The sequence below is a fragment of the Copadichromis virginalis genome, linkage group LG15, assembly GCF_057382275.1.
Source record: "Copadichromis virginalis isolate Kocher_CV1m ecotype Utaka linkage group LG15, C_Virginalis_male_GT1.1, whole genome shotgun sequence".
In the NCBI taxonomy this organism is placed as follows: Eukaryota; Metazoa; Chordata; class Actinopteri; order Cichliformes; family Cichlidae; genus Copadichromis; species Copadichromis virginalis.
In genome coordinates this window covers 35,934,180-35,958,926 of record NC_140632.1, presented here as the reverse complement: position 1 = coordinate 35,958,926, position 24,747 = coordinate 35,934,180, and the positions used below count along the sequence as shown (strand labels likewise).

The 24,747-nt window shown below is 37.5% G+C and overlaps 2 protein-coding genes across 7 annotated transcripts in view; one reads left to right on the top strand and one right to left on the bottom strand.

The window, feature by feature from the left end:
- ptprsa (protein tyrosine phosphatase receptor type Sa) overlaps positions 1-23,375 on the bottom strand; it is a 258,396-nt gene extending 235,021 nt beyond the window's left edge. For 4 of the 6 annotated variants that reach the window (XM_085433160.1, XM_085433164.1, XM_085433163.1 and 1 more), the window contains exon 1: positions 23,067-23,375. The gene's annotated coding sequence lies outside the window, so the exon portion shown is untranslated. The remainder of the gene's footprint in view (positions 1-23,066) is intronic. The other 2 variants (XM_085433166.1, XM_085433168.1) reach the window with 1 other exon arrangement.
- LOC146692901 (uncharacterized) lies at positions 9,879-18,817 on the top strand. The gene is made up of 21 exons (XM_085433157.1): positions 9,879-10,067; positions 10,195-10,278; positions 10,897-10,968; positions 11,058-11,156; positions 11,518-12,701; positions 12,796-13,018; positions 13,203-13,368; positions 13,489-13,571; positions 13,670-13,846; positions 13,993-14,100; positions 14,856-14,927; positions 15,021-15,653; positions 15,748-15,834; positions 16,265-16,399; positions 16,644-16,778; positions 16,889-16,957; positions 17,051-17,145; positions 17,560-17,686; positions 17,845-17,962; positions 18,046-18,122; positions 18,260-18,817. The coding sequence occupies exons 5-21, from the start codon at positions 11,803-11,805 to the stop codon at positions 18,371-18,373; spliced, it is 3,318 nt and encodes a 1,105-aa protein (XP_085289283.1). The 5' UTR covers positions 9,879-10,067; positions 10,195-10,278; positions 10,897-10,968; positions 11,058-11,156; positions 11,518-11,802; the 3' UTR covers positions 18,374-18,817.
- Positions 23,376-24,747: the final 1,372 nt, after the last annotated feature.

The following is a 24,747-nucleotide window of genomic DNA, read 5'->3' as shown; positions in this document are numbered from 1 at the left end:
AGGAAAACTGTAAGAGGTGACGCAGATATTTCACTGGATTATGACTCTAGGCTGTCGCCACTCTTCACCCTGTGATCCACAGCCAAAATTACTGTATGGATTTTGAGAAAATTCATAGCAAAATCTTCCCATTATGCTTTACTGTACTCCACATATTGACATCTTTGAGCTCTGATTACAGGAAAACTGTAAGAGGTGACACAGATATTTCACTGGATTCTGACTCTGGGGGACCCCCACTCTGCACCCTGTGATCCACAGCCAAAATTACTGTACGGATTTTGAGAAAATTGATAGTAAACTTTGCACAATTTACTCTACTGTACTCTATATATTCTCATCTTTGAGCTTAGATTAAAGGAAAACTGTAAGAGGTGACGCAGATATCTCACTGGATTATGACTCTGGGTGACCCCCACTCTGCACCCTGTGATCCACAGCAAAAATTACTGTACGGATTTTGAGAAAATTGATAGTAAACTTTGCACAATTTACTGTACTATACTCTATATATTCTCATCTTTGAGCTCAGATTACAGGAAAACCATAAGAGGTGACGCAGATATTTCACTGGATTATGAATCTAGGCCATCTCCACTCTTCACCCTGTGATCCACAGCCAAAATTACTGTACGGATTTTGAGAAAATTGATAGTAAAATCTTCCCATTTTGCTTTACTGTACTCTACATATTGACATCTTTGAGTTCCGATTACAGGAAAACTGTAAGAGGTGACGCAGATATTTCACTGGATTCTGACTCTAGGCTGTCGCCACTCTTCACCCTGTGATCCACAGCCCAAATTACTGTACGGATTTTGAGAAAATTGATAGTAAACTTTGCACAATTTACTCTACTGTACTTTTAATATCCTCGTCTTTAACCTCAGATTACAGGAAAACTGTAAGAGGTGACACAGATATTTCACTGGATTCTGACTCTGGGGGACCCCCACTCTGCACCCTGTGATCCACAGCCAAAATTACTGTACGGATTTTGAGAAAATTGATAGTAAACTTTGCACAATTTACTCTACTGTACTCTATATATTCTCATCTTTGAGCTTAGATTAAAGGAAAACTGTAAGAGGTGACGCAGATATCTCACTGGATAATGACTCTGGGTGACCCCCACTCTGCACCCTGTGATCCACAGCAAAAATTACTGTACGGATTTTTAGAAAATTGATAGTAAACTTTGCACAATTTACTGTACTATACTCTATATATTCTCATCTTTGAGCTCAGATTACAGGAAAACCATAAGAGGTGACGCAGATATTTCACTGGATTATGAATCTAGGCCATCTCCACTCTTCACCCTGTGATCCACAGCCAAAATTACTGTACGGATTTTGAGAAAATTGATAGTAAAATCTTCCCATTTTGCTTTACTGTACTCTACATATTGACATATTTGAGTTCCGATTACAGGAAAACTGTAAGAGGTGACGCAGATATTTCACTGGATTCTGACTCTAGGCTGTCGCCACTCTGCACCCTGTGATCCACAGCCAAAATTACTGTACGGATTTTGAGAAAATTGATAGTAAACTTTGCACAATTTACTCTACTGTACTCTATATATTCTCATCTTTGAGCTCAGATTACAGGAAAACTGTAAGAGGTGACGCAGATATTTCACTGGATTCTGACTCTAGGCTGTCGCCACTCTTCACCCTGTGATCCACAGCCAAAATTACTGTACGGATTTTGAGAAAATTGATAGTAAACTTTGCACAATTTACTCTACTGTACTTTTAATATCCTCGTCTTTAACCTCAGATTACAGGAAAACTGTAAGAGGTGACACAGATATTTCACTGGATTCTGACTCTGGGGGACCCCCACTCTGCACCCTGTGATCCACAGCCAAAATTACTGTACGGATTTTGAGAAAATTGATAGTAAACTTTGCACAATTTACTCTACTGTACTCTATATATTCTCATCTTTGAGCTTAGATTAAAGGAAAACTGTAAGAGGTGACGCAGATATCTCACTGGATAATGACTCTGGGTGACCCCCACTCTGCACCCTGTGATCCACAGCAAAAATTACTGTACGGATTTTTAGAAAATTGATAGTAAACTTTGCACAATTTACTCTACTGTACTCTATATATTCTCATCTTTGAGCTTAGATTAAAGGAAAACTGTAAGAGGTGACGCAGATATCTCACTGGATAATGACTCTGGGTGACCCCCACTCTGCACCCTGTGATCCACAGCAAAAATTACTGTACGGATTTTTAGAAAATTGATAGTAAACTTTGCACAATTTACTGTACTATACTCTATATATTCTCATCTTTGAGCTCAGATTACAGGAAAACCATAAGAGGTGACGCAGATATTTCACTGGATTATGAATCTAGGCCATCTCCACTCTTCACCCTGTGATCCACAGCCAAAATTACTGTACGGATTTTGAGAAAATTGATAGTAAAATCTTCCCATTTTGCTTTACTGTACTCTACATATTGACATATTTGAGTTCCGATTACAGGAAAACTGTAAGAGGTGACGCAGATATTTCACTGGATTCTGACTCTAGGCTGTCGCCACTCTTCACCCTGTGATCCACAGCCAAAATTACTGTACGGATTTTGAGAAAATTGATAGTAAACTTTGCACAATTTACTCTACTGTACTTTTAATATCCTCGTCTTTAACCTCAGATTACAGGAAAACTGTAAGAGGTGACGCAGATATTTCACTGGATTCTGACTCTAGGCTGTCGCCACTCTTCACCCTGTGATCCACAGCCAAATTTACTGTACGGATTTTGAGAAAATTGATAGTAAACTTTGCACAATTTACTCTACTGTACTTTTAATATCCTCGTCTTTAACCTCAGATTACAGGAAAACTGTAAGAGGTGACGCAGATATTTCACTGGATTATGACTCTGGGTGACCCCCACTCTTCACCCTGTGATCCACAGCCAAAATTACTGTACGGATTTTGAGAAAATTGATAGTAAACTTTGCACAATTTACTCTACTGTACTTTTAATATCCTCGTCTTTAACCTCAGATTACAGGAAAACTGTAAGAGGTGACGCAGATATCTCACTGGATTCTGACTCTGGGTGACCCCCACTCTGCACCCTGTGATCCACAGCAAAAATTACTGTACGGATTTTGAGAAAATTGATAGTAAACTTTGCACAATTTACTGTACTATACTCTATATATTCTCATTTTTGAGCTCAGATTACAGGAAAACCATAAGAGGTGACGCAGATATTTCACTGGATTATGAATCTAGGCTGTCGCCACTCTGCACCCTGTGATCCACAGCAAAAATTACTGTATGGATTTTGAGAAAATTGATAGCAAAATCTTCCCATTTTGCTTTACTGTACTCTACATATTGACATCTTTGGCCTCAGATTACAGGAAAACTATAAGAGGTGACGCAGATATCTCACTGGATTCTGACTCTAGGCTGTCGCCACTCTTCACCCTGTGATCCACAGCCAAAATTACTGTACGGATTTTTAGAAAATTGATATTAAACTTTGCACAATTTACTGTACTATACTCAATATATCCTCATCTTTGAGCTCAGATTACAGGAAAACTGTAAGAGGTGACACAGATATTTCACTGAATTATGACTCTGGGGGACCCCCACTCTGCACCGTGTGATCCACAGCAAAAATTACTGTACGGTTTTTGAGAAAATTGATAGTAAACTTTGCACAATTTACTCTACTGTACTCTATATATCCTCGTCTTTAACCTCAGATTACAGGAAAACTGTAAGAGGTGACGCAGATATTTCACTGGATTATGAATCTAGGCCATCTCCACTCTTCACCCTGTGATCCACAGCCAAAATTACTGTACGGATTTTGAGAAAATTCATAGTAAAATCTTCCCATTTTGCTTTACTGTACTCTACATATTGACATCTTTGGCCTCAGATTACAGGAAAACTATAAGAGGTGACGCAGATATCTCACTGGATTCTGACTCTGGGTGACCCCCACTCTTCACCCTGTGATCCACAGCAAAAATTACTGTATGGATTTTGAGAAAATTCATAGCAAAATCTTCCCATTTTGCTTTACTGTACTTTATACATTGACATCTTTGAGCTCCGATTACAGGAAAACTGTAAGAGGTGACGCAGATATTTCACTGGATTCTGAATCTAGGCCATCTCCACTCTTCACCCTGTGATCCACAGCAAAAATTACTGTACAGTTTTTGAGAAAATTGATAGTAAACTTTGCACAATTTACTCTACTGTACTCTATATATTCTCATCTTTGAGCTTAGATTAAAGGAAAACTGTAAGAGGTGACGCAGATATCTCACTGGATAATGACTCTGGGTGACCCCCACTCTGCACCCTGTGATCCACAGCAAAAATTACTGTACGGATTTTGAGAAAATTGATAGTAAACTTTGCACAATTTACTCTACTGTACTCTATATATCCTCGTCTTTAACCTCAGATTACAGGAAAACTGTAAGAGGTGACGCAGATATTTCACTGGATTATGAATCTAGGCCATCTCCACTCTTCACCCTGTGATCCACAGCCAAAATTACTGTACGGATTTTGAGAAAATTCATAGTAAAATCTTCCCATTTTGCTTTACTGTACTCTACATATTGACATATTTGGCCTCAGATTACAGGAAAACTATAAGAGGTGACGCAGATATCTCACTGGATTCTGACTCTGGGTGACCCCCACTCTTCACCCTGTGATCCACAGCAAAAATTACTGTATGGATTTTGAGAAAATTCATAGCAAAATCTTCCCATTTTGCTTTACTGTACTTTATACATTGACATCTTTGAGCTCCGATTACAGGAAAACTGTAAGAGGTGACGCAGATATTTCACTGGATTCTGAATCTAGGCCATCTCCACTCTTCACCCTGTGATCCACAGCAAAAATTACTGTACAGTTTTTGAGAAAATTGATAGTAAACTTTGCACAATTTACTCTACTGTACTCTATATATTCTCATCTTTGAGCTAAGATTACAGGAAAACTGTAAGAGGTGAAGCAGATATTTCACTGGATTCTGACTCTAGGCCATCGCCACTCTTCACCCTGTGATCCACAGCCAAAATTACTGTACGGATTTTTAGAAAATTGATATTAAACTTTGCACAATTTACTGTACTATACTCAATATATCCTCATCTTTGAGCTCAGATTACAGGAAAACTGTAAGAGGTGACGCAGATATTTCACTGGATTCTGAATCTAGGCCATCTCCACTCTTCACCCTGTGATCCACAGCCAAATATACTGTACGGTTTATGAGATTGCTGTGTTGACAGAGTATGACAAAGGCTAAGAAAATATACTGCCTAAAATAATATCAAATTTATACAACAAATTACAAAATTGCCACATCTGCTGTTATTGCCATGTGTTAGATAGAGCATTATTTAGTCATAGAAAATACATATCATTGAAATATCATCAGTAAAAGAAATACTCCCACTATGTAAGACATGTTTTTAAATTCAGTTAATAAATATTGTATCAAGTCTATACAGATGTTTAGAGACATAATGCAAAGCATGTTTGTTTCTTATCTCTTACAAATGTGTTTGCCTTTAACATAATTTACATTTCATTTATACAGTTTCACAGACGAAACAATAAAATAGGTTTCCCGAACTGTTCTTCATGGCCCAAATTTTTAATCCTTTTGAGGGTGATGCATTATCCAAGAAGGTGGGAAATTTGTTCATTGATCTCTGACCCTCGCTGACTATGACGCCTCCTAATTCTGCTTCCAGCCTTGCTGATTAATTTGTTCTTCCTTTTGGCATCCCTGTCACTGATGCTGTCACCAGTTGTACACAGCATCTCTGTTTGTCCACCTGTCTAATCTGTAATTCAGGTGAACCCAGAATTACATGTATTTTTGTAATGTTTCAAAAAATATACACTATATGTTGATGGGCATTGTCACACTTTTCTTTCCTTTATAAGTAAGAATCTCTATTGTTTTAATGACAATTCATATACAGATAGTGGAGTACAATTAATTCAACACTCTAAAAAGTTCCTCATCTGCAGACTATAGTACAATTTCAGCCCACCGTTAATAAACCCATCCAATGCAGGGTTATCAGAGAAATTATGCAAATGTTATGTTTTTATGTACTGGTAATCTATTTATCATTTATCATGATTCCTGCTCTGATGATTACTTTCTTCTACTTCTGTAATTTTAATAGATAAAGGATGTTGAACATTAAGCTCCAAACAGGATGAGTGAGGAAGACCACAGAGGAGAATCATGGATGTAGTAAAATAATACATGCAGCTGTTTTTTTTTTTCATGGTGGAGGAGCAACTTCTGATACTATCTTAAAGAAAAAACACATCAAATTGAAGAGTAAAAATAATGACAACAATATGTCTACATTTTTTTTATTAATTCCTTAAAGTAAATGCAGTCTTGTCATGTTCAGAGTTGCCCACTCATATTTAACTAATTCAAATACAATTACTGCATATCAATGCTTATGTTCTAATAAAAGGCATTGTTTAATACTTCTTCCATGACAATCCAAATAAATCAATGATAGGGAAACGGGAAGATTAGTCATCAGGCAAGGTTTACTGTTCATTTAGCATGCCCTGATAACAGTAAGCTTAACAAAAGAAAAATGTTGGGGACGAGAACCTGGCGGCTGAGCCAGATCAAAGACATTACTAAAACAAAAAGACGCCAACAGCTTCCCTAAAGTGGAAATAAAATAATATGCAAAACAAAAGGCCTGTGTACCTGCTTGACACATAAGGTCAGTCACATGACACAAAAGTGTCATCACCTGCCTAACCTAGTGTTTTTAACACTTAAAGCTCAGTTGAATGTGTTTGGGTTACCCCGATCTTATCTGTCCAGCCTCACACCCAAACACTCTGTTCACACACATAGACACCTACTAACAAAAGTTCAAAGACAGTCTGAAGCCAACCTGCTGGCCTGGGAGCTGGTTTTTTGAAATTATCCCAGGCAAGCAATTGGTCTACTGTTCCCCAGATCAGCCAATAGAGACGTGCCAATTACCTTTGTATTGAGTGTATTGAGTACTGAATGAGGCTTGACACCTGAAAGACAAGAGTAAGAGAAAACAAAGAGCTGGGTACCATGGCATGTAACAGATGTTGTTCCATGCTCAATTTTGATTGTCTCAGTAAATATGTTAACTGCAAAAACATTGAAAATCTAATTCAACTCACTTGTTCAATAGAAAATAATATTTTCCTTCTTGTTCGTTAATTTTCACGTCACTCTAAGTAATAGTAGTCTTAGAAGTATAAAAACAACTTTCAATTCTCATAATTTATATGAAAGTCTTTAATCACATCTTTTACAATATATTTTAAGCAATATGCTTTTGTCTTTTTCTCTGACACGCATTGTCTTTAACATTAATATTCTGAATTACCTATACAATATCTTGCCTTTTGATTACAGGTTTCATAATTTTTTTTTCATACTGTAACTCGTAGAAATATTTCTGCCAATACTATTTTGATTATATTTTATACATGAAATAACAAGGCCGTACATTGCCTTAACATTTTTTAGTTTTTGCTTCATTGTTAGAATTAAATTAGTATTATTTGTTAATTCAATGTAAACTGATGTGTGGGACAAGAGTCACATGACATAGAGCCAACCCACTTTTGATCTTTCGGTATTTATTGAGGTGTTGCGTCGCACGGACAGATAACGTAGCTTTCATTGCGACAGGAAACGTTTATATGTGGTTACGCTGTCATTACATATAATTATTATTAGTACACTGAAATTTTCATCGAGGCCTACGTGGACTAAAGTTTTTGGTTTACCCACCAACAATAAAATGGAAAGGTGAGTAATTAACACTACAAATGGGACTATTAACAAGAAACGAGAACATTATAGCCATAATTCCAGTTATTTTCCTCAGTCTAATTAGAGAAAATTGTTTTAGATTGTTTGCGCTTTGTGTATAGTCTTCGTCCAGAAATGTGTCTAAAATCGAAATTTTTAGAATTTGAAAACCTCAATAATATTGATATACTAACCAATAGAGAGCATATATAGAAATATAGCATATACCGAAGATTAGATTTTGTACTCTTAGGCGTACATTTAAAAGTAACACCCTCCAGTTAAGCTTAGTGAAAACTGCTCAGTCCTTTGACTTTTGATGTTGTATCTTTTCCAATATATATATATATTCATTGAGAAAAAGAAGTGATAACACATTCAGATAATTGAAAAATACGTAACATTTTGTAGTACGAAGAAATACGTTAAAACAAAATCAATGTTTGGTTGCATTACTTGTAAAAAAACAAACAAACATAATAAGTAACACTGTTCACCATGATAACTCATCTTACAAAAATGTTTTTGTCACGTAAGGTCATAAATTCTCTTTTAAGCAACGATTTGCACTGGGTATTACCAGAATTTAATCTTTCATTGGCTTGACACAATGACTCTTTCAAGTCATGGTGATTGTGATAATGATTGTAAAGTCCGTTCAGAGCAACGGTCTTTAAAAGCTTGTTTTTGTGGTTGAGGAGACACTCAAAATGTATATGTAACATAGTATAACATTTTTAATATTACTAAATTAATTAGGGAATGGTGACGATGAGAAAATGCCAGATTTTGAGTAGAAGACCTGGAGAGTGCCCCAAGTGGAGGAGTTCAAGTATCTCGGGGTCTTGTTCGCGAGTGATGGGAGAAGGGAGCCGGAGATCGACAGACGGATTGGGGCTGCAGCTGCAGTAATGCGGACGCTGCACCGGTCCGTCGTGGTGAAGAGGGAGCTGAGTGTAAAAGCGAAGCTCTCAATTTACCGGTCGATCTACGTCCCTACCCTCACCTATGGCTACGAGCTGTGGGTAGTGACCGAAAGAACGAGATCGCGGATACAAGCGGCAGAAATGAGCTTCCTCCGAAGGGTGGCTGGCCTCTCCCTTAGAGATAGGGTGAGAAGTTCGGCCATCCGGGAGGGGCTCAGAGTAGAGCAGCTGCTGCTCCACATCGAAAGGAGCCAGCTGAGGTGGTTCGGGCATCTGACAAGGATGCCCCCTGGGCGCCTCCTGGGTGAGGTGTTCCAGGCATGTCCCACCGGGAGGAGGCCCCGGGGCAGGCCCAGGACACGCTGGAGAGATTATATCTCTCGGCTGGCCTGGGAACGCCTTGGTATTCCCCCGGACAAGCTGGAGGAGGTGGCTGGGGAGAAGGAGGTCTGGGCCTCTTTGCTTAGGCTGCTGCCCCCGCGACCCGGCCTCGGATAAAGCGGATGAAGATGGATGGATGGAATTAGGGAATGTGTATTACACACAGTGGATTATTGCTTGTGTTTTTTAACTATAGTGTTAATTACAGTACCGTAATTTGCACTGTGAATTTTATAATTTAGAACTTAGAGATAGTTTATTAGTAAATAAACATTAACGAGGGCTGTGTTAGTTAGCGCTTTTATGTCCAAAAATCTAAATGCTACCTGTTATGTTGTTGGCATAGAAAAAGTCACCAAAAAGATTTTTTGGCATCAATCACTAGAGTGTGGGTACTTCGAGTGCCCCAAAACGTTTTCTGAAGTCTATTAAAATTTAATGAAGAGTTCACATTTCATATGTTATTGTTGATCAGTATTGCAAGGTTGATCTCAGTATAACAGATATGTTCATATGTTTTTTTTTTCTTTGTACTAATTTTAATTTGTCTCAAAATTTCAGGACCTGCACTTTTTCAGTTTTTGGAAAGGCAAGTAATTTGACAAACAATAATGTGATAATAATATACACTTACAGCACAATAAAGGTATGATGTGTTAATGTCACTGTTCTCTTTTACATTAAAAGGCACGGACAATTTCAAAACCCCTGACAAATATATTAGAGGTCATTCACAAGTATGCTGAACCCGGGACCAGTCTAAAGACCTACAGTGTTCACAAAGTGCATGGCTTTTGGGAAAATGTCTCAAGAGATTTGGGAGTGCCTAATACATGTCTTAATAGGAAAAAAATTGTCAAGGCAGTCCTGCAGTATGAAAAGGTAAGCAATGTTTTTTTAGTATTTATATTTAGTCCATTTAAAAAATACTTTAAAAAAAGAACAGCTCTTTCTTTGTTAGAACTTCCTGTAATAAAAATTATTATGCAAAAATCAAATATTTTTACAGACCACATCAGGGGTAGAGGGTCCCTTGCTACAGACTGATTTTCCTACTGCAGAGACAACACTTGGAGATGATTTTCCTTCCATTGTAAGCAATGTGTCATACACTTACTGTCCGATTTAAAAATTTGAAGCCATCATGACAACCTTATCCAGCCATTGTAGTTATCCTGCTTTTTAGATAAAAATAAAACAAATTCACTCCAAAATGTCATCTTGAAAATAATTTAAATCTTGAAAAAGAGTAATAATGAGTCATATGGAGAGCAAGAAAGTAGATTACAATAGACTTCTCAGCAGGTAAACACATATGAAAGCAAGCCACCAAACCATGAGGTGTAGAGCCTTAAGCACCCACAGGAGAGCCACACAAAGACCTGAGTGTCACATCTGACCACCATTTTAAAGGAGTAACCAACTCATCCTCCTGCTGCTGACTAAATTTTCACTCCATGTCTTCCACTCTTCTAATTTCTCCATTTGAGCTTGTTATTGCCCAATCAAGTTCCAAAATCTGAATCAGAAGATTACTTTTTCATTTACAATAATTAGAGTAATATATTCCTTTAATGAATATTTTTTCCCTTATAAAACCTTCATTACATAGTGATTTTTTTTCAAAATATTGTGTAACAATGTGTTTTAACAAAGACATACAGAAATTTCAGTCTAATTGTTATGTTTTAATTAATTTGTGATTCGTTAGAGTGAGGAAGACATTGTTGCGCCAAAGTCTCCACAAGCTGTAGGAAATGTACCTTTACCTTCAAGATACGAGGTAATTATTTGTATTTTATTCAGTATTACATTGTGATGCTTTGGAAAAACATTAATTTGTAAAGAAACGAAATCGCTTTCTCTTCACAGGATGCACTTCAAAAAACTGCAGAGAGCGGCATCCATACCCCAGACACACAATCCCTCGAGAGTGACTCTAAATCTTCGTCTTCAAATGCAAATGCTAAGGTAATTTCATAACTTTCACTGTTTTTAATACAAAACAGAGAAAGAAAACACAGAGTTTATATGTTTGTTAAACACTATCATGCAATTATTATATTTAAAATTTCAAGTGTTTTGAACAGTAATCCAAAGTTTAAATTTAAAGTTAAAATCTTTTTGTGATGATCTTTTGAGGTAAAATTAATATTTCTTAGTCATATTCACTTACTAAGACAAATTTACTAAGAGATTGTGAAACTTGTCCTATGGGTTCGTTAGTGAAATTGTAACATAATGATGCTGTTGGATTTTCATAGAGACACTGTAGTGACAAACATTGAAAGTTTTTATATATTTTTTAAAAATGTATATCTGATTGTTGCAGAGGAATGAATCAGATGAATCAGCTAAAGTCAACACAGACAGTAGCAGTTCTGAAGACAAATTTTTCACATCTGGTTTGCCACAGCAGAAAACTTTCTTTTTCATAAATGAGAATGAATGGAAGGAGTTACGGCAACATCAGTCAGGAAGACATTTTAAAGGACTGCAGTGGACAAATATAATTGCCAGTGGAATCAGAACACTTAACCCGTACTGCAGTTTTGGATTTCGGAGACACAGTGTGAAAAAACTCTCTTCAAGATCAAAGGCACCAGTTTTCAGGTGTATGGGGTACTGCAGATTTCAGGACTGCCCTGTCACTGTGGCTGTGGTGGTTTATGACGAAGAGACACTGAAAGCAGAAGTCGTTTTCAAAGGAGGTGAGGTCTGCCATAATAATAAAGAGCTGAAAAGGCGGCCTGTGCGTGCACAAGCACGTGAAAGTGCTGGAGAACTCCTCAAAAACAAATTACCAAGGAGCTTGTACTTGGAGTCTTTACAGAAAGTGCCACAAAAGGTGATCCAATCTGGAAACAGAGATGATGCTCCAACAAAAGAAGTGTTGAAAAACATTGCATGGTCTGAAAGAAAAGCCAGTAGAGCAGATCCCAACGAGTTGATTAGCTTACAAAAGATAATTCAACAGTATCAGGACACTGAAAAGGACGTACTGCAGAAGATTCTGATGCATCCAAAGGGCATAATGCTGTGGTCTAAGAAAACCTTGTCAGTTTTTCATCAAAGATGCAAAGAAGACATTGTGTACTTTGATGCCACTGGAAGTATAATAAGAAAAGAAAGTGCTGGAACGCCACCTTACTATGTGTATGAGTTGGTTGTCAGAAACCCATCCAAAGGTGCTTCTCCTCTTCCAGTTGCTACATATGTCACATGTGACCACACTACAGCCTCTGTGACATACTTCTTGCAAGCCTTTCAGACTGATCTGGTAAGAGCATTTGGTAATCGGGCATACAACAGGCCTGTCATGTTCATGTGTGATGGATCCCTGGTACTCCTCCGATCCATTTCCATGACATTCTGCAGAACAAGTCTAGAGGATCTGCTGCAGAAGTACTATGTCTTACTCACTGGCCAGCATTCAGCACAGCAATTCAACATTCCCATTCTTCATCGATGTCTGAGCCATGTCATGAAAAATGCCAAGGACCTTTGTAAAAAACAGTGAGTACATTTATATGAATAATTAAAAAAAAGAATACAAGATTTGTAATGTAAAGGTCCTACTAACAGTGATTTCATTTGTTCATTTTCCCAGCATTCCAGAGAACTACAGGCTTGGAATGCATGTGTTTGGGCTCCTTGCATGCTGTGATAACTTAAAAGATATGGATGATGTTGTCCATAGTGCAGCAATAGTGTTTTGCAGTCCTTGTAGTGGAAGGAACGTAACAAAACACTACAACAACTTGAAAATCCTTATGCAAAAACGGGGAACCCTGGATTTGGATGAAAAGACTGTGATTGCTGAAGATTACAAGGTTAGCTAAGATTTATTTTTTAAGTAACCATATTAATAACTTTTTTACTTGTGTCTGTCCCAAATGAATTAATGAATTCACATTATTTTAAAAATATATATTTTAAACCAAAATAACATTTTGTATAATTAATTTTTCTTTGGCTTGATAACTTGCTGAATACAGATATATATCTGTTTTACAGACTGACGTTCAGAATGCCCCCTTGAAGACCCATTTCCAGGCAATTGTTGACAATGCAACACTGGACTGTGAGGGCGAAAGAAACATCTTTCATGCACCCAAATTTATTGCCGGTCTGGTAAATCACCTTCTACCACATGCAACTTTGTGGTCATCAATGATGCTCGGTACGTTTTTTTATTTGTTGTATTACTTTCTTAAATTGTCAGTTATTCATAAATGTAAATGTGCTAAATGTTTAATTATCTATTTTGATTATGTTTTTGAATTACTTGTATTCTCCTTAGGGGATCTTGGACGTCATGGTACTGGTCCTGCTTACCAGCAGCTCAGTAAACTCTATGATGACATTCAGCAATCCAAGAACCAGGTATCATAGCGAGAAGAATAAGTGAAAAAGAAACATAAATTGTACATAAATTTACAATCCATAGATACTGACTTAAACAATGTACTATTGCATTTAAGAATTTTACACAAGACAATAGGACCCAAGGAATCATGGAGAAAAGCCAGTGGGATTTGAAAAAAATCCGTATCCAGAGAAGGAGACTGACAAGGCTTGATGACTTTGTGGAAATTTATCAAAAAATGCACGATGCCCTCCTGCTTGAATATGCAGACATGAAAAAATCAAGACAAAAGGTATGAATAACTTCCTAATAATGAAAAATGTGTTTCATACAACTAGAACAAGAAACTAAGAAAAAGTGAAAACATTTGGCTATGACTATAGAATTAAGAGATGATAAAATAAGTAAGCACTAAAAGTATGTATGTGTAATCAACAGTCTTTTCGCGTGGAAATGGAGAAATGGAAAGACAAACGCATTAAACGAAAAGGTGTGTACGTGTCACCGTTAGTGACAGAACTGCCAGTGAAGAAAAAGAAAACTGAGGTAAGTCATCATGTTCCCATTATTTTCAATAATTAAACCTTGTGATGTCCTCCCGATTGCCATACTCCTTTTGTCCTCTGGGGTAAAGCGTCTGCTTTGACTATTTATAAAGCATGAATTATAAATTATCATCCGTCTCCATGTTTCAATGTTTGATCAAATTGTATTACAACTGATTACCTGAAATCTTTATGTGTTTTGACATTGTATTACACCTAGGCATGGGCCTTAGTGAACCCCTGCTTTAATGCCAAAAAATGCATGTCCATAGGTGACATAAGTGCAGGAGGAAGCTCAGGTTTTTTGCTTTTTGCTGGTCACACCATGTACAGCTTCGTTTTCAGCAGTTGTAGGCCAAGGGCATTTGAATTAAACAAGCTTTCAAGGCTGATTATTGTCTTTTGGAGACCTACTGTATTAAGCACAGCTCGCGTGCCCTGACTGCAGGCAAGCCAGTTTGCAATCATACATTAGCATGTTCTCTGTACAGCTGGACCGGGCATCACATACTGCCCGTGTTTTTATCTCATAGTTCCTCTGTCCAACATTACATCCCAAGTAAACAGAGTCCTTTAAGGGGACTAGGCACTCATACACAGTCATATCAGTTCCTGTGTGGTACACCAACAGCAGGACAGATGCTCACTCGTTACATACGTCTCACATCAGAACAAGTTTGTCTCATTCATGACCATATTCTTTTGTATATTATATTCTATTATATAAAGTCATTCAAAAATGTTATCTGTTAACAGTTAAAAGGGAAGAAGACTGTTCAAACCTTTAAACAGGAACAGCACCAACAATATGATGCTCATCAAAACCAGGTATTGTTAGAGATGTTTTTAATGTCTACATTTATCTTTTGTGTGTTATTGTCATAAATGACTCTGAAAATTGACATGTGTCTATCTTTGTAGGATGAGCGCCAGGAACAAATAGCCGTTTGCCAAAAAATAGCAACATACATGGCTAATAAAGCATCGGTCACAGTATGGAAAGGAGATTTATGTGCCTTCAAAGTGGATGCAATTGTTAATGCAGCTAATGAAAGTCTCTCTCACATGGGTGGACTTGCAAAGGCACTGTCTGCTACTGGAGGACGCACTATCCAAGCAGAGAGTGATCTCTTCATTGCCAAAAATGGCAAATTACAGGCTGGACAAGTTGCAGTTACCACAGCAGGCAAACTACCTTGCATGAAGCTGATTCATTTGGTAGGCCCGTGTCTGCAGAATGACCCCACAGTGCACATGATAACCCATGCAAAGAAGCTTTTAAAAAAAGGTATTTTGAACGTCATGACATGTGCAGAAGAGCACAAATTTTCCTCTGTTGCCATTCCAGCAGTGAGCTCTGGAATATTCAACTTTCCAGTCTCAATTTGTGCTGATGTTGTAGTCACCACAATCAAAAAGTACATTGAACATAAGAACCCCACAAGTCCTCCATTTGAAATACACCTGGTAAACAACGATGATCCAACCGTGAAGGAAATGGAAAGGGCCTTCAAAGAGATCCTTTTGGAGCCACTCTCTGATGTCAGGAGGACAGTGAGTACACCCAAATTTTCCTTAATAAAAAAATTACTTAAAATGATCACAGCAGTAACAAATATTTTCTTTTAAATTCAACCCACAAATCAAGGGGCCAGAGGATTCTCCATCTACACTGGAAAGGACAGAGCACCTTGAGAGAAACACAACCGGTCCGACAAAGGACACTGCATCACAGGTGATGTTTCACAAACAAACTCTAATTCATTAACTATGTCATCTGTTTGAAAAACCAAGTTTGTTTGTACATATTTTTGTAATTATGTATTAGATTTTATTATATGTATGTGTAGATGAATGAAAAATAACAGACCACAGAAAAATTACAAATGTCAGTACAATAATAAATGTAACTTTTACATGTTACTGGCCTTAATATTATAAAAACAACAGTAACTGACTCAATTTTTAATTTCTTAATGTAGTTAAACATCTCAAATAAATTACATTAAAATCTATGTCAAATTTGGAGATGTTTTCATGTTGTTGCATTAGGTACATAAAATAATTTTAAAAATTAGATTTAAAACCGTTGTAATTGATTAAAATGAATGTTCTCATAAGAAGAATTATTTGAATTTAGTTACTGTTGTCTTGTTGAAACACAGGTCGCATATTTGTGGAAACAACAGGAAACGGAAGTTGTTGTTTCTGTGGTCCCATCTCAGATTAGAGGTAACAACTTTGTCATACGTCACAGTGAGTTCCTGACCCTTAGACCACACAGCTGGCTTGTTGGAGAGGTATGTAATCCAGTTATTTAAAAAAAAAAAGAAAAGTACTGCATAAGGTTAACGTTAAAGCTGGGGCAGAACATTAGTTGTTCCCTACACATTCAGTAAGTACTGCTTTAGATCGACATTCCAGGCATATCCTCATGACTGAATACTGAGTATACGTAAGTATAAAAAATCTTTATTAAAGATTGTATTACAAAAATTTATCATGTTTACAAAGTAATAAAAGGTTATTTATTATACTCCTCAGGTCATTGAAAGTCTCCTGCACCACTGGGCCATTCGGCTAAATCTGGGGAATAATATCTACATTATGAACCACTACACGAGCGGTGTGATCCTCTATGGAGAGAGAGAACTAATCAGGAGACAAAGCTTGTCCAAGGTAAAAAAAATTTTTATATATTCTAGAATTAATTTTTTAAACGTTAATTAATGTCTCGAAATGGAAAAGGTATTGTTGCAAATTTGTAATTAATTCCTAATATGTCACAGGTGAACTTTGACAACTACAGAGCCATTTTATCCTTTGTGAACATTGGAAATATACATTGGAAGTTTCTGGTTAGTACGAGCAGCATTTCTGTGAAAACAGTTTGTTTCAATAACACATTATTGATAATTTATGTACTTTTTATATTTATATATCTATCGCAGTACATAAATGCAGATGACAGCTGTCTGTATTTGGTCGATCCTTCAAGAAACTCTTTGGAGCAGGAAGAGTCTGACCGTGCAGCCAAAAGATTCCGGTAAATATACGTTATTACATTTATATAATAACATGAAATATTAGAAAAGTGACAGGAGGACTTAGGAGGTATTTTTCTAAAGGTGAACGTATGGTTGTAGATTAAAGTTTAATAAAATCTGTGGTTATCAGTTCCTTAAAGAATTTTAAAAAATAATTCAAAATTACTCACGTATGTAATTTTAAATAATAAAAAAAACCACTGACAGTGTCTAAGCAGTGATACATTTGAGACAGTTAACATTTGTAGATTTAAAAGAACATGTTAATAATTTTGATACTTCATCTAACATAATCTAGAGCACAGGGCTTTCTGACAGACCATTAAAAACAGTGATATGTACTATATGTGTCTTTTTCTGTGTGACTTATCTTTCATTTGTATATAAATGTGATGTATGTTATGTTCACAAAGTGAATACTTCAAAATGAGGAGGACATGCTACAACAAAACAGACTGGGTGAATGTGAGACTTCGAGGAGGAGTACTGACACATCCATTTCAACGGGATGGTTCTAGCTGTGGAGTAATGGTCATCATGGTATGGTACCATATTAACTCAATCATATTTTTCTGTAAAATTAGATAAGAAGATGGGGTGGGGGAAGTTAAAATAATCTTAAAAGGTTAAATTGTGTAAACAGGAAGTGTAACATTTGCAGATTTTTTCAATTACATTTTTTTTATTTTTTATTTCAGATGGCCAAAGAAGTAATGGAAGCATTTCCAAATAAACCAAAAATGACATTTTTGACGACAAAAAAAGAGATGGCCCAGGCACGAAGGACATTTGCACAGACAATACTTGAGGCCTCCGGTGTGTAATATCTTCTTCAAATGGACATATTTATTTGTGTCAAACTGATGAACACTAACATATATATATATGTTATGTCTTAGTATTTGACAGTGACAACAACTGTGCCATGTGTGCAACAGCGAAACCACCTAATCCAGGACCCTCCATCACTGACTGGGTATAGTATTTTTAAAAATAGTTTTATGTTATCTACAACAAAGTATTTGACTCTGTGTCTTTAAGGATTGTAATTGATTAAAACATAGAATTATTTATGGAATGTGTTTATGAAAGTTCATTTGTTTTTGTTTACAGATCCAGTGTGATAACTGCAACCGCTGGTTCCATTCTGAATGCCTGGACATGACAAATGAACAGCTCAGCAGTGCTCAGAAGACAGAGTGGAAGTGTGTGCTTTGTGTAACATAATTCCACATGCAGTGAAAGCTACTTGAATAATCTGCTTATAGTTGTTATTGTTGTTTTGAGGAACACATGTGTAAAACACAATGTGTATAACATTCTTGCTTTGTGCACGTACTTTAAGTATTTCCTTTTTGATTTTTTGGGTTGATTTGTGTGATGACAGATAATGAATAACAATATATCTAAACTGTGTAGTAGTAATATGAGAAATCAGTAATCTGAGAAATGTAATTTCTCACCCTGACCGGTTGAGGCAGATGGCCGCCCCTCCCTGAGCCTGGTTCTGCCGGAGGTTTCTTCCTGTTAAAAGGGAGTTTTTCCTTCCCACTGTTGCTCATAGGGGGTCATATGATTGTTGGGTTTTTCTCTGTATGTATTATTGTAAGGTTTAACGTATTATGTAAGTGCCTTAAGGTGACTATTGTTGTGATTAAGCACTGAATAAATAATGTCTAAAACTAAAGTTGCTACTTGAGGTGGTGTGTGAATGACATTTTGAAAAATTTTAATTGTGTGTGGAAAGACATTTCTTGTAGCAAATAATTCAATGAACTCATTTTGTTCGGTAATGGATTAGGATTTAATTTGATCAGAAACCCATACAATAATTTTTGCTGTGGATGACAGGGTGCAGAGTGGGGGTCACCCAGAGTCATAATCCAGTGGAATATCTGCGTCACCTCTTATAGTTTTCCTGTAATCGGAACTCAAAGATGTCAATATGTAGAGTACAGTAAAGCAAAATGGGAAGATTTTGCTATGAATTTTCTCAAAATCCGTACAGTAATTTTGGCTGTGGATCACAGGGTGAAGAGTGGAGATGGCCTAGATTCATAATCCAGTGAAATATCTGCGTCACCTCTTACAGTTTTCCTGTAATCAGAGCTCAAAGATGTCAATATGTGGAGTACAGTAAAGCATAATGGGAAGATTTTGCTATGAATTTTCTCAAAATCCATACAGTAATTTTGGCTGTGGATCACAGGGTGAAGAGTGGCGACAGCCTAGAGTCATAATCCAGTGAAATATCTGCGTCACCTCTTACAGTTTTCCTGTAATCTGAGCTCAAAGATGAGAATATATAGAGTACAGTAGAGTAAATTGTGCAAAGTTTACTATCAATTTTCTCAAAAACCGTACAGTAATTTTTGCTGTGGATCACAGGGTGCAGAGTGGAGATGGCCTAGATTCATAATCCAGTGAAATATCTGCGTCACCTCTTACAGTTTTCCTGTAATCGGAACTCAAAGATGTCAATATGTAGAGTACAGTGAAGCAAAATGGGAAGATTTTACTATCAATTTTCTCAAAAACTGTACAGTAATTTTGGCTGTGGATGACAGGGTGCAGAGTGGAGATGGCCTAGATTCATAATCCAGTGAAATATCTGCGTCACCTCTTACAGTTTTCCTGTAATCGGAACTCAAAGATGTCAATATGTAGAGTACAGTGAAGCAAAATGGGAAGATTTTACTATCAATTTTCTCAAAATCCATACAGTAATTTTTGCTGTGGATCACAGGGTGCAGAGTGGAGATGGCCTAGATTCATAATCCAGTGAAATATCTGCGTCACCTCTTACAGTTTTCCTGTAATCTGAGCTCAAAGATGAGAATATATAGAGTACAGTAGAGTAAATTGTGCAAAGTTTACTATCAATTTTCTCAAAATCCGTACAGTAATTTTGGCTGTGGATCACAGGGTGAAGAGTGGCGACAGCCTAGAGTCAGAATCCAGTGAAATATCTGCGTCACCTCTTACAGTTTTCCTGTAATCGGAACTCAAAGATGTCAATATGTAGAGTACAGTAAAGCAAAATGGGAAGATTTTACTATCAATTTTCTCAAAATCCGTACAGTAATTTTGGCTGTGGATCACAGGGTGAAGAGTGGCGACAGCCTAGAGTCAGAATCCAGTGAAATATCTGCGTCACCTCTTATGGTTTTCCTGTAATCTGAGCTCAAAGATGAGAATATATAGAGTATAGTACAGTAAATTGTGAAAAGTTTACTATCAATTTTCTCAAAATCCGTACAGTAATTTTTGCTGTGGATCACAGGGTGCAGAGTGGGGGTCACCCAGAGTCATAATCCAGTGAAATATCTGCGTCACCTCTTACAGTTTTCCTGTAATCTGAGGATAAAGACGAGGATATTAAAAGTACAGTAGAGTAAATTGTGCAAAGTTTACTATCAATTTTCTCAAAAACCGTACAGTAATTTTGGCTGTGGATCACAGGGTGAAGAGTGGAGATGGCCTAGATTCAGAATCCAGTGAAATATCTGCGTCACCTCTTACAGTTTTCCTGTAATCGGAACTCAAAGATGTCAATATGTAGAGTACAGTGAAGCAAAATGGGAAGATTTTACTATCAATTTTCTCAAAAACTGTACAGTAATTTTTGCTGTGGATCACAGGGTGAAGAGTGGAGATGGCCTAGATTCAGAATCCAGTGAAATATCTGCGTCACCTCTTACAGTTTTCCTGTAATCGGAGCTCAAAGATGTCAATGTATAAAGTACAGTAAAGCAAAATGGGAAGATTTTGCTATGAATTTTCTCAAAATCCATACAGTAATTTTTGCTGTGGATCACAGGGTGAAGAGTGGGGGTCACCCAGAGTCAGAATCCAGTGAGATATCTGCGTCACCTCTTATAGTTTTCCTGTAATCTGAGGCCAAATATGTCAATATGTAGAGTACAGTAAAGCAAAATGGGAAGATTTTGCTATCAATTTTCTCAAAATCCATACAGTAATTTTTGCTGTGGATCACAGGGTGCAGAGTGGGGGTCACCCAGAGTCAGAATCCAGTGAGATATCTGCGTCACCTCTTACAGTTTTCCTGTAATCTGAGGCCAAAGATGTCAATATGTAGAGTACAGTAAAGCAAAATGGGAAGATTTTGCTATGAATTTTCTCAAAATCCATACAGTAATTTTTGCTGTGGATCACAGGGTGCAGAGTGGCGACAGCCTAGATTCATAATCCAGTGAAATATCTGCGTCACCTCTTATGGTTTTCCTGTAATCTGAGCTCAAAAATGAGAATATATAGAGTATAGTACAGTAAATTGTGCAAAGTTTACTATCAATTTTCTCAAAATCCGTACAGTAATTTTGGCTGTGGATCACAGGGTGCAGAGTGGAGATGGCCTAGATTCATAATCCAGTGAAATATCTGCGTCACCTCTTATGGTTTTCCTGTAATCGGAACTCAAAGATGTCAATATGTAGAGTACAGTAAAGCAAAATGGGAAGATTTTACTATGAATTTTCTCAAAATCCGTACAGTAATTTTGGCTGTGGATCACAGGGTGAAGAGTGGAGATGGCCTAGATTCATAATCCAGTGAAATATCTGCGTCACCTCTTACAGTTTTCCTGTAATCTGAGGTTAAAGACGAGGATATATAGAGTACAGTAGAGTAAATTGTGCAAAGTTTACTATCAATTTTCTCAAAAACCGTACAGTAATTTTTGCTGTGGATCACAGGGTGCAGAGTGGGGGTCACCCAGAGTCATAATCCAGTGAAATATCTGCGTCACCTCTTACAGTTTTCCTGTAATCTGAGGATAAAGACGAGGATATTAAAAGTACAGTAGAGTAAATTGTGCAAAGTTTACTATCAATTTTCTCAAAAACCGTACAGTAATTTTGGCTGTGGATCACAGGGTGAAGAGTGGCGACAGCCTAGAGTCAGAATACAGTGAGATATCTGCGTCACCTCTTATAGTTTTCCTGTAATCTGAGGCCAAAGATGTCAATATGTAGAGTACAGTAAAGCAAAATGGGAAGATTTTGCTATGAATTTTCTCAAAAACCGTACAGTAATTTTTGCTGTGGATCACAGGGTGCAGAGTGGGGGTCACCCAGAGTCAGAATCCAGTGAGATATCTGCGTCACCTCTTACAGTTTTCCTGTAATCGGAGCTCAAAGATGTTAATATATAGAGTACAGTAGAGTAAATTGTGCAAAGTTTACTATCAATTTTCTCAAAATCCGTACAGTAATTTTGGCTGTGGATCACAGGGTGAAGAGTGGAGATGGCCTAGATTCATAATCCAGTGAAATATCTGCGTCACCTCTTACAGTTTTCCTGTAATCGGAGATCAAAGATGTCAATATGTAGAGTACAGTAAAGCAAAATGGGAAGATTTTACTATCAATTTTCTCAAAAACTGTACAGTAATTTTGGCTGTGGATCACAGCATGCAGAGTGGGGGTCACCCAGAGTCAGAATCCAGTGAGATATCTGCGTCACCTCTTTCAGTTTTCCTGTAATCTGAGCTCAAAGATGAGGACATTAAAAGTATAGTTGAGTAAATTGGGTAAATTTTATTGTTAATTTTCTCTGAATCATACAGTAATTTGGGCTGTGGATCACAGGGGTGAAAGTGGAGATTAACCAAAACTGGGAGTGGATTGTGAAGTAAAATAGTGTCAGGACAGAAACACTGCGTTTCTAAGCCGGTTTTCACCCATACCGTAATATGCGTAAGAGTAGTGCAACAACATTTTAGGTGCGGCTGGCGGGGCGGCTAGCTTGACTGCGACTTCGTAAGTGAGGGCTCACTTGACCGCAGTTGCTCCCCCCCTTTCTTTTACACACAGATAAAACCATGACATTAAAACCAAGGTCTTGTGGAAGAAAAGTAGCCAAACACTGTTCGGGAAAACAGGCTGAGAAGTCTGCCTACCTTTTGTCGGTGTCGGAGTTCCAGCTTTTATTTATTTTTTCTCTCTCTCTCTCACGCTCTCTCTCAGCTCATAAACCCATCACATCTTCATGTTTAAAACAAACAATAATCCCCGGGTTTGTGTTAAATATGTTCGTCCCCGCGGCAGGTCCAGTCAGGAACCGTACACGGGTTCCCCTGCCGGCTTAAGTAGTGATTTTAAAATCCACCCAAGAGCGCAGGATGCTCAGGACGCGCCTGGGTACGGCAGGAGGAGTCGTTCCCTCAGCAGCAGCCGCCGTGCGCACTTGGAGAAACCAGAGCTCTGTCCGTGCAGAGAAGCTGAGGGAATGATGTCATGCGTCCGGCCCTCCCTCTCCAGCCACCACTCAACTGACGGCTCTCTCTGTCTTCTCTCCCCCCTCCTCTCATTGCCCCCTTCTTTTATAAAACTACTTTAACATTCTAACTTTATTATCATTACCTTTGTTGGTGTGTTTATTTAATTAATATTTTACTCATTAGCGACTATACATGAAAACTGCTCTAAAAAAGGAAAAATCTAAATTTTTACAATGACCTATTTTGACCTATTTTAACTCAAGATAATTCAGAATTATAATACAACTTTTCCATATATTCCCTAAACAATATCGTTGAGCAGTGGAGTAAAAAACGGGACTTTATGCGTAAGAAGAATTTTTTTTAGAATGCAGGTTTTTGCAGTGCTCTACTCGCTATGATGAAGTCATACAGTTTTTCCCCGCCTTACTAAAGGTTTCATCCAGTAGCATCACCAGCCTGCCTTTACCCGCCATAAGAGGGAAGGTAAGGTAGCATGAAACAGGCCAATGCCTACAGCGCACTGCGTCATGGCAACCGCCCCCTACTTGGTGCAGCAGGGGTATCTTAAAGATAAAGCATCATCTCTTCGTATCAGACTCAAAGGATAAGCTCGTGTGTATATCAAATATTACACTGCGAATGCAAACAATCCATCTCACTGGACTGTTATTTACCCATTTATTTAAACGAGACTGTGGATAAATTGTGTTCTAGTACACACATATTTTTAAACTTCTAAAACACAGTTAACAATAAGTTCTCCATATGATATGAATTTCCTCCCCAGACGATGTAAGGGCAAAATACAAAACTGCAACTACAAGGTGTGACTTAAGAAATGTATTAAACAGAAGCCAGTGTGTGATTCGTTAATATTATAAAATTATTTTTGTTTGGGTTTACTGCAAAACCTTCACAATAGGTAAGAAGACAATGAGGTATTTTCTGCACTTTGCTTCTGACTGCTAAACCCCCCCCCCCCCCGAAAATGAACAAAAACAGACTGATAAGGCCCAAGAGGACATTTAATCAATCAGCTTCAGTTGCAGGTTTTAGTTAATCAGATATTTTAAGTGACAAAGCTGCCTTCCTCAACTTTGTCTTTGCTCTTACAGGGACGACCTTAAATTTAACCTCCTGGAGCCCAGCCACTCATACTTCTCCTAATGCATGGAGTTGCTCCTTGAAGGAGGCACTTAGCCTCAAGTGGCCAAGAAATGGCAGCTGATGGACACTTGAAAACACAGGTTTTGTGTTCAATACATTTCTGCCTTCTATCAGACCATCTTTCCTATCATGCTGTTTTCTGTATTGTGGTGATAGACACACTCTCACTTGTTGTCACCAGTGGAATTTA

Excerpts from the sequence above, each read along its gene's own strand:
- LOC146692901 (XM_085433157.1), top strand. The coding sequence starts at position 11,803 with ATGGGGTACTGCAGATTTCAGGACTGCCCTGTCACTGTGGCTGTGGTG. Across the intron at positions 17,146-17,559 it reads CGTGCAGCCAAAAGATTCCG|TGAATACTTCAAAATGAGGA; the intron begins GTAAATATACGT and ends ATGTTCACAAAG. Across the intron at positions 17,963-18,045 it reads GACAATACTTGAGGCCTCCG|TATTTGACAGTGACAACAAC; the intron begins GTGTGTAATATC and ends GTTATGTCTTAG.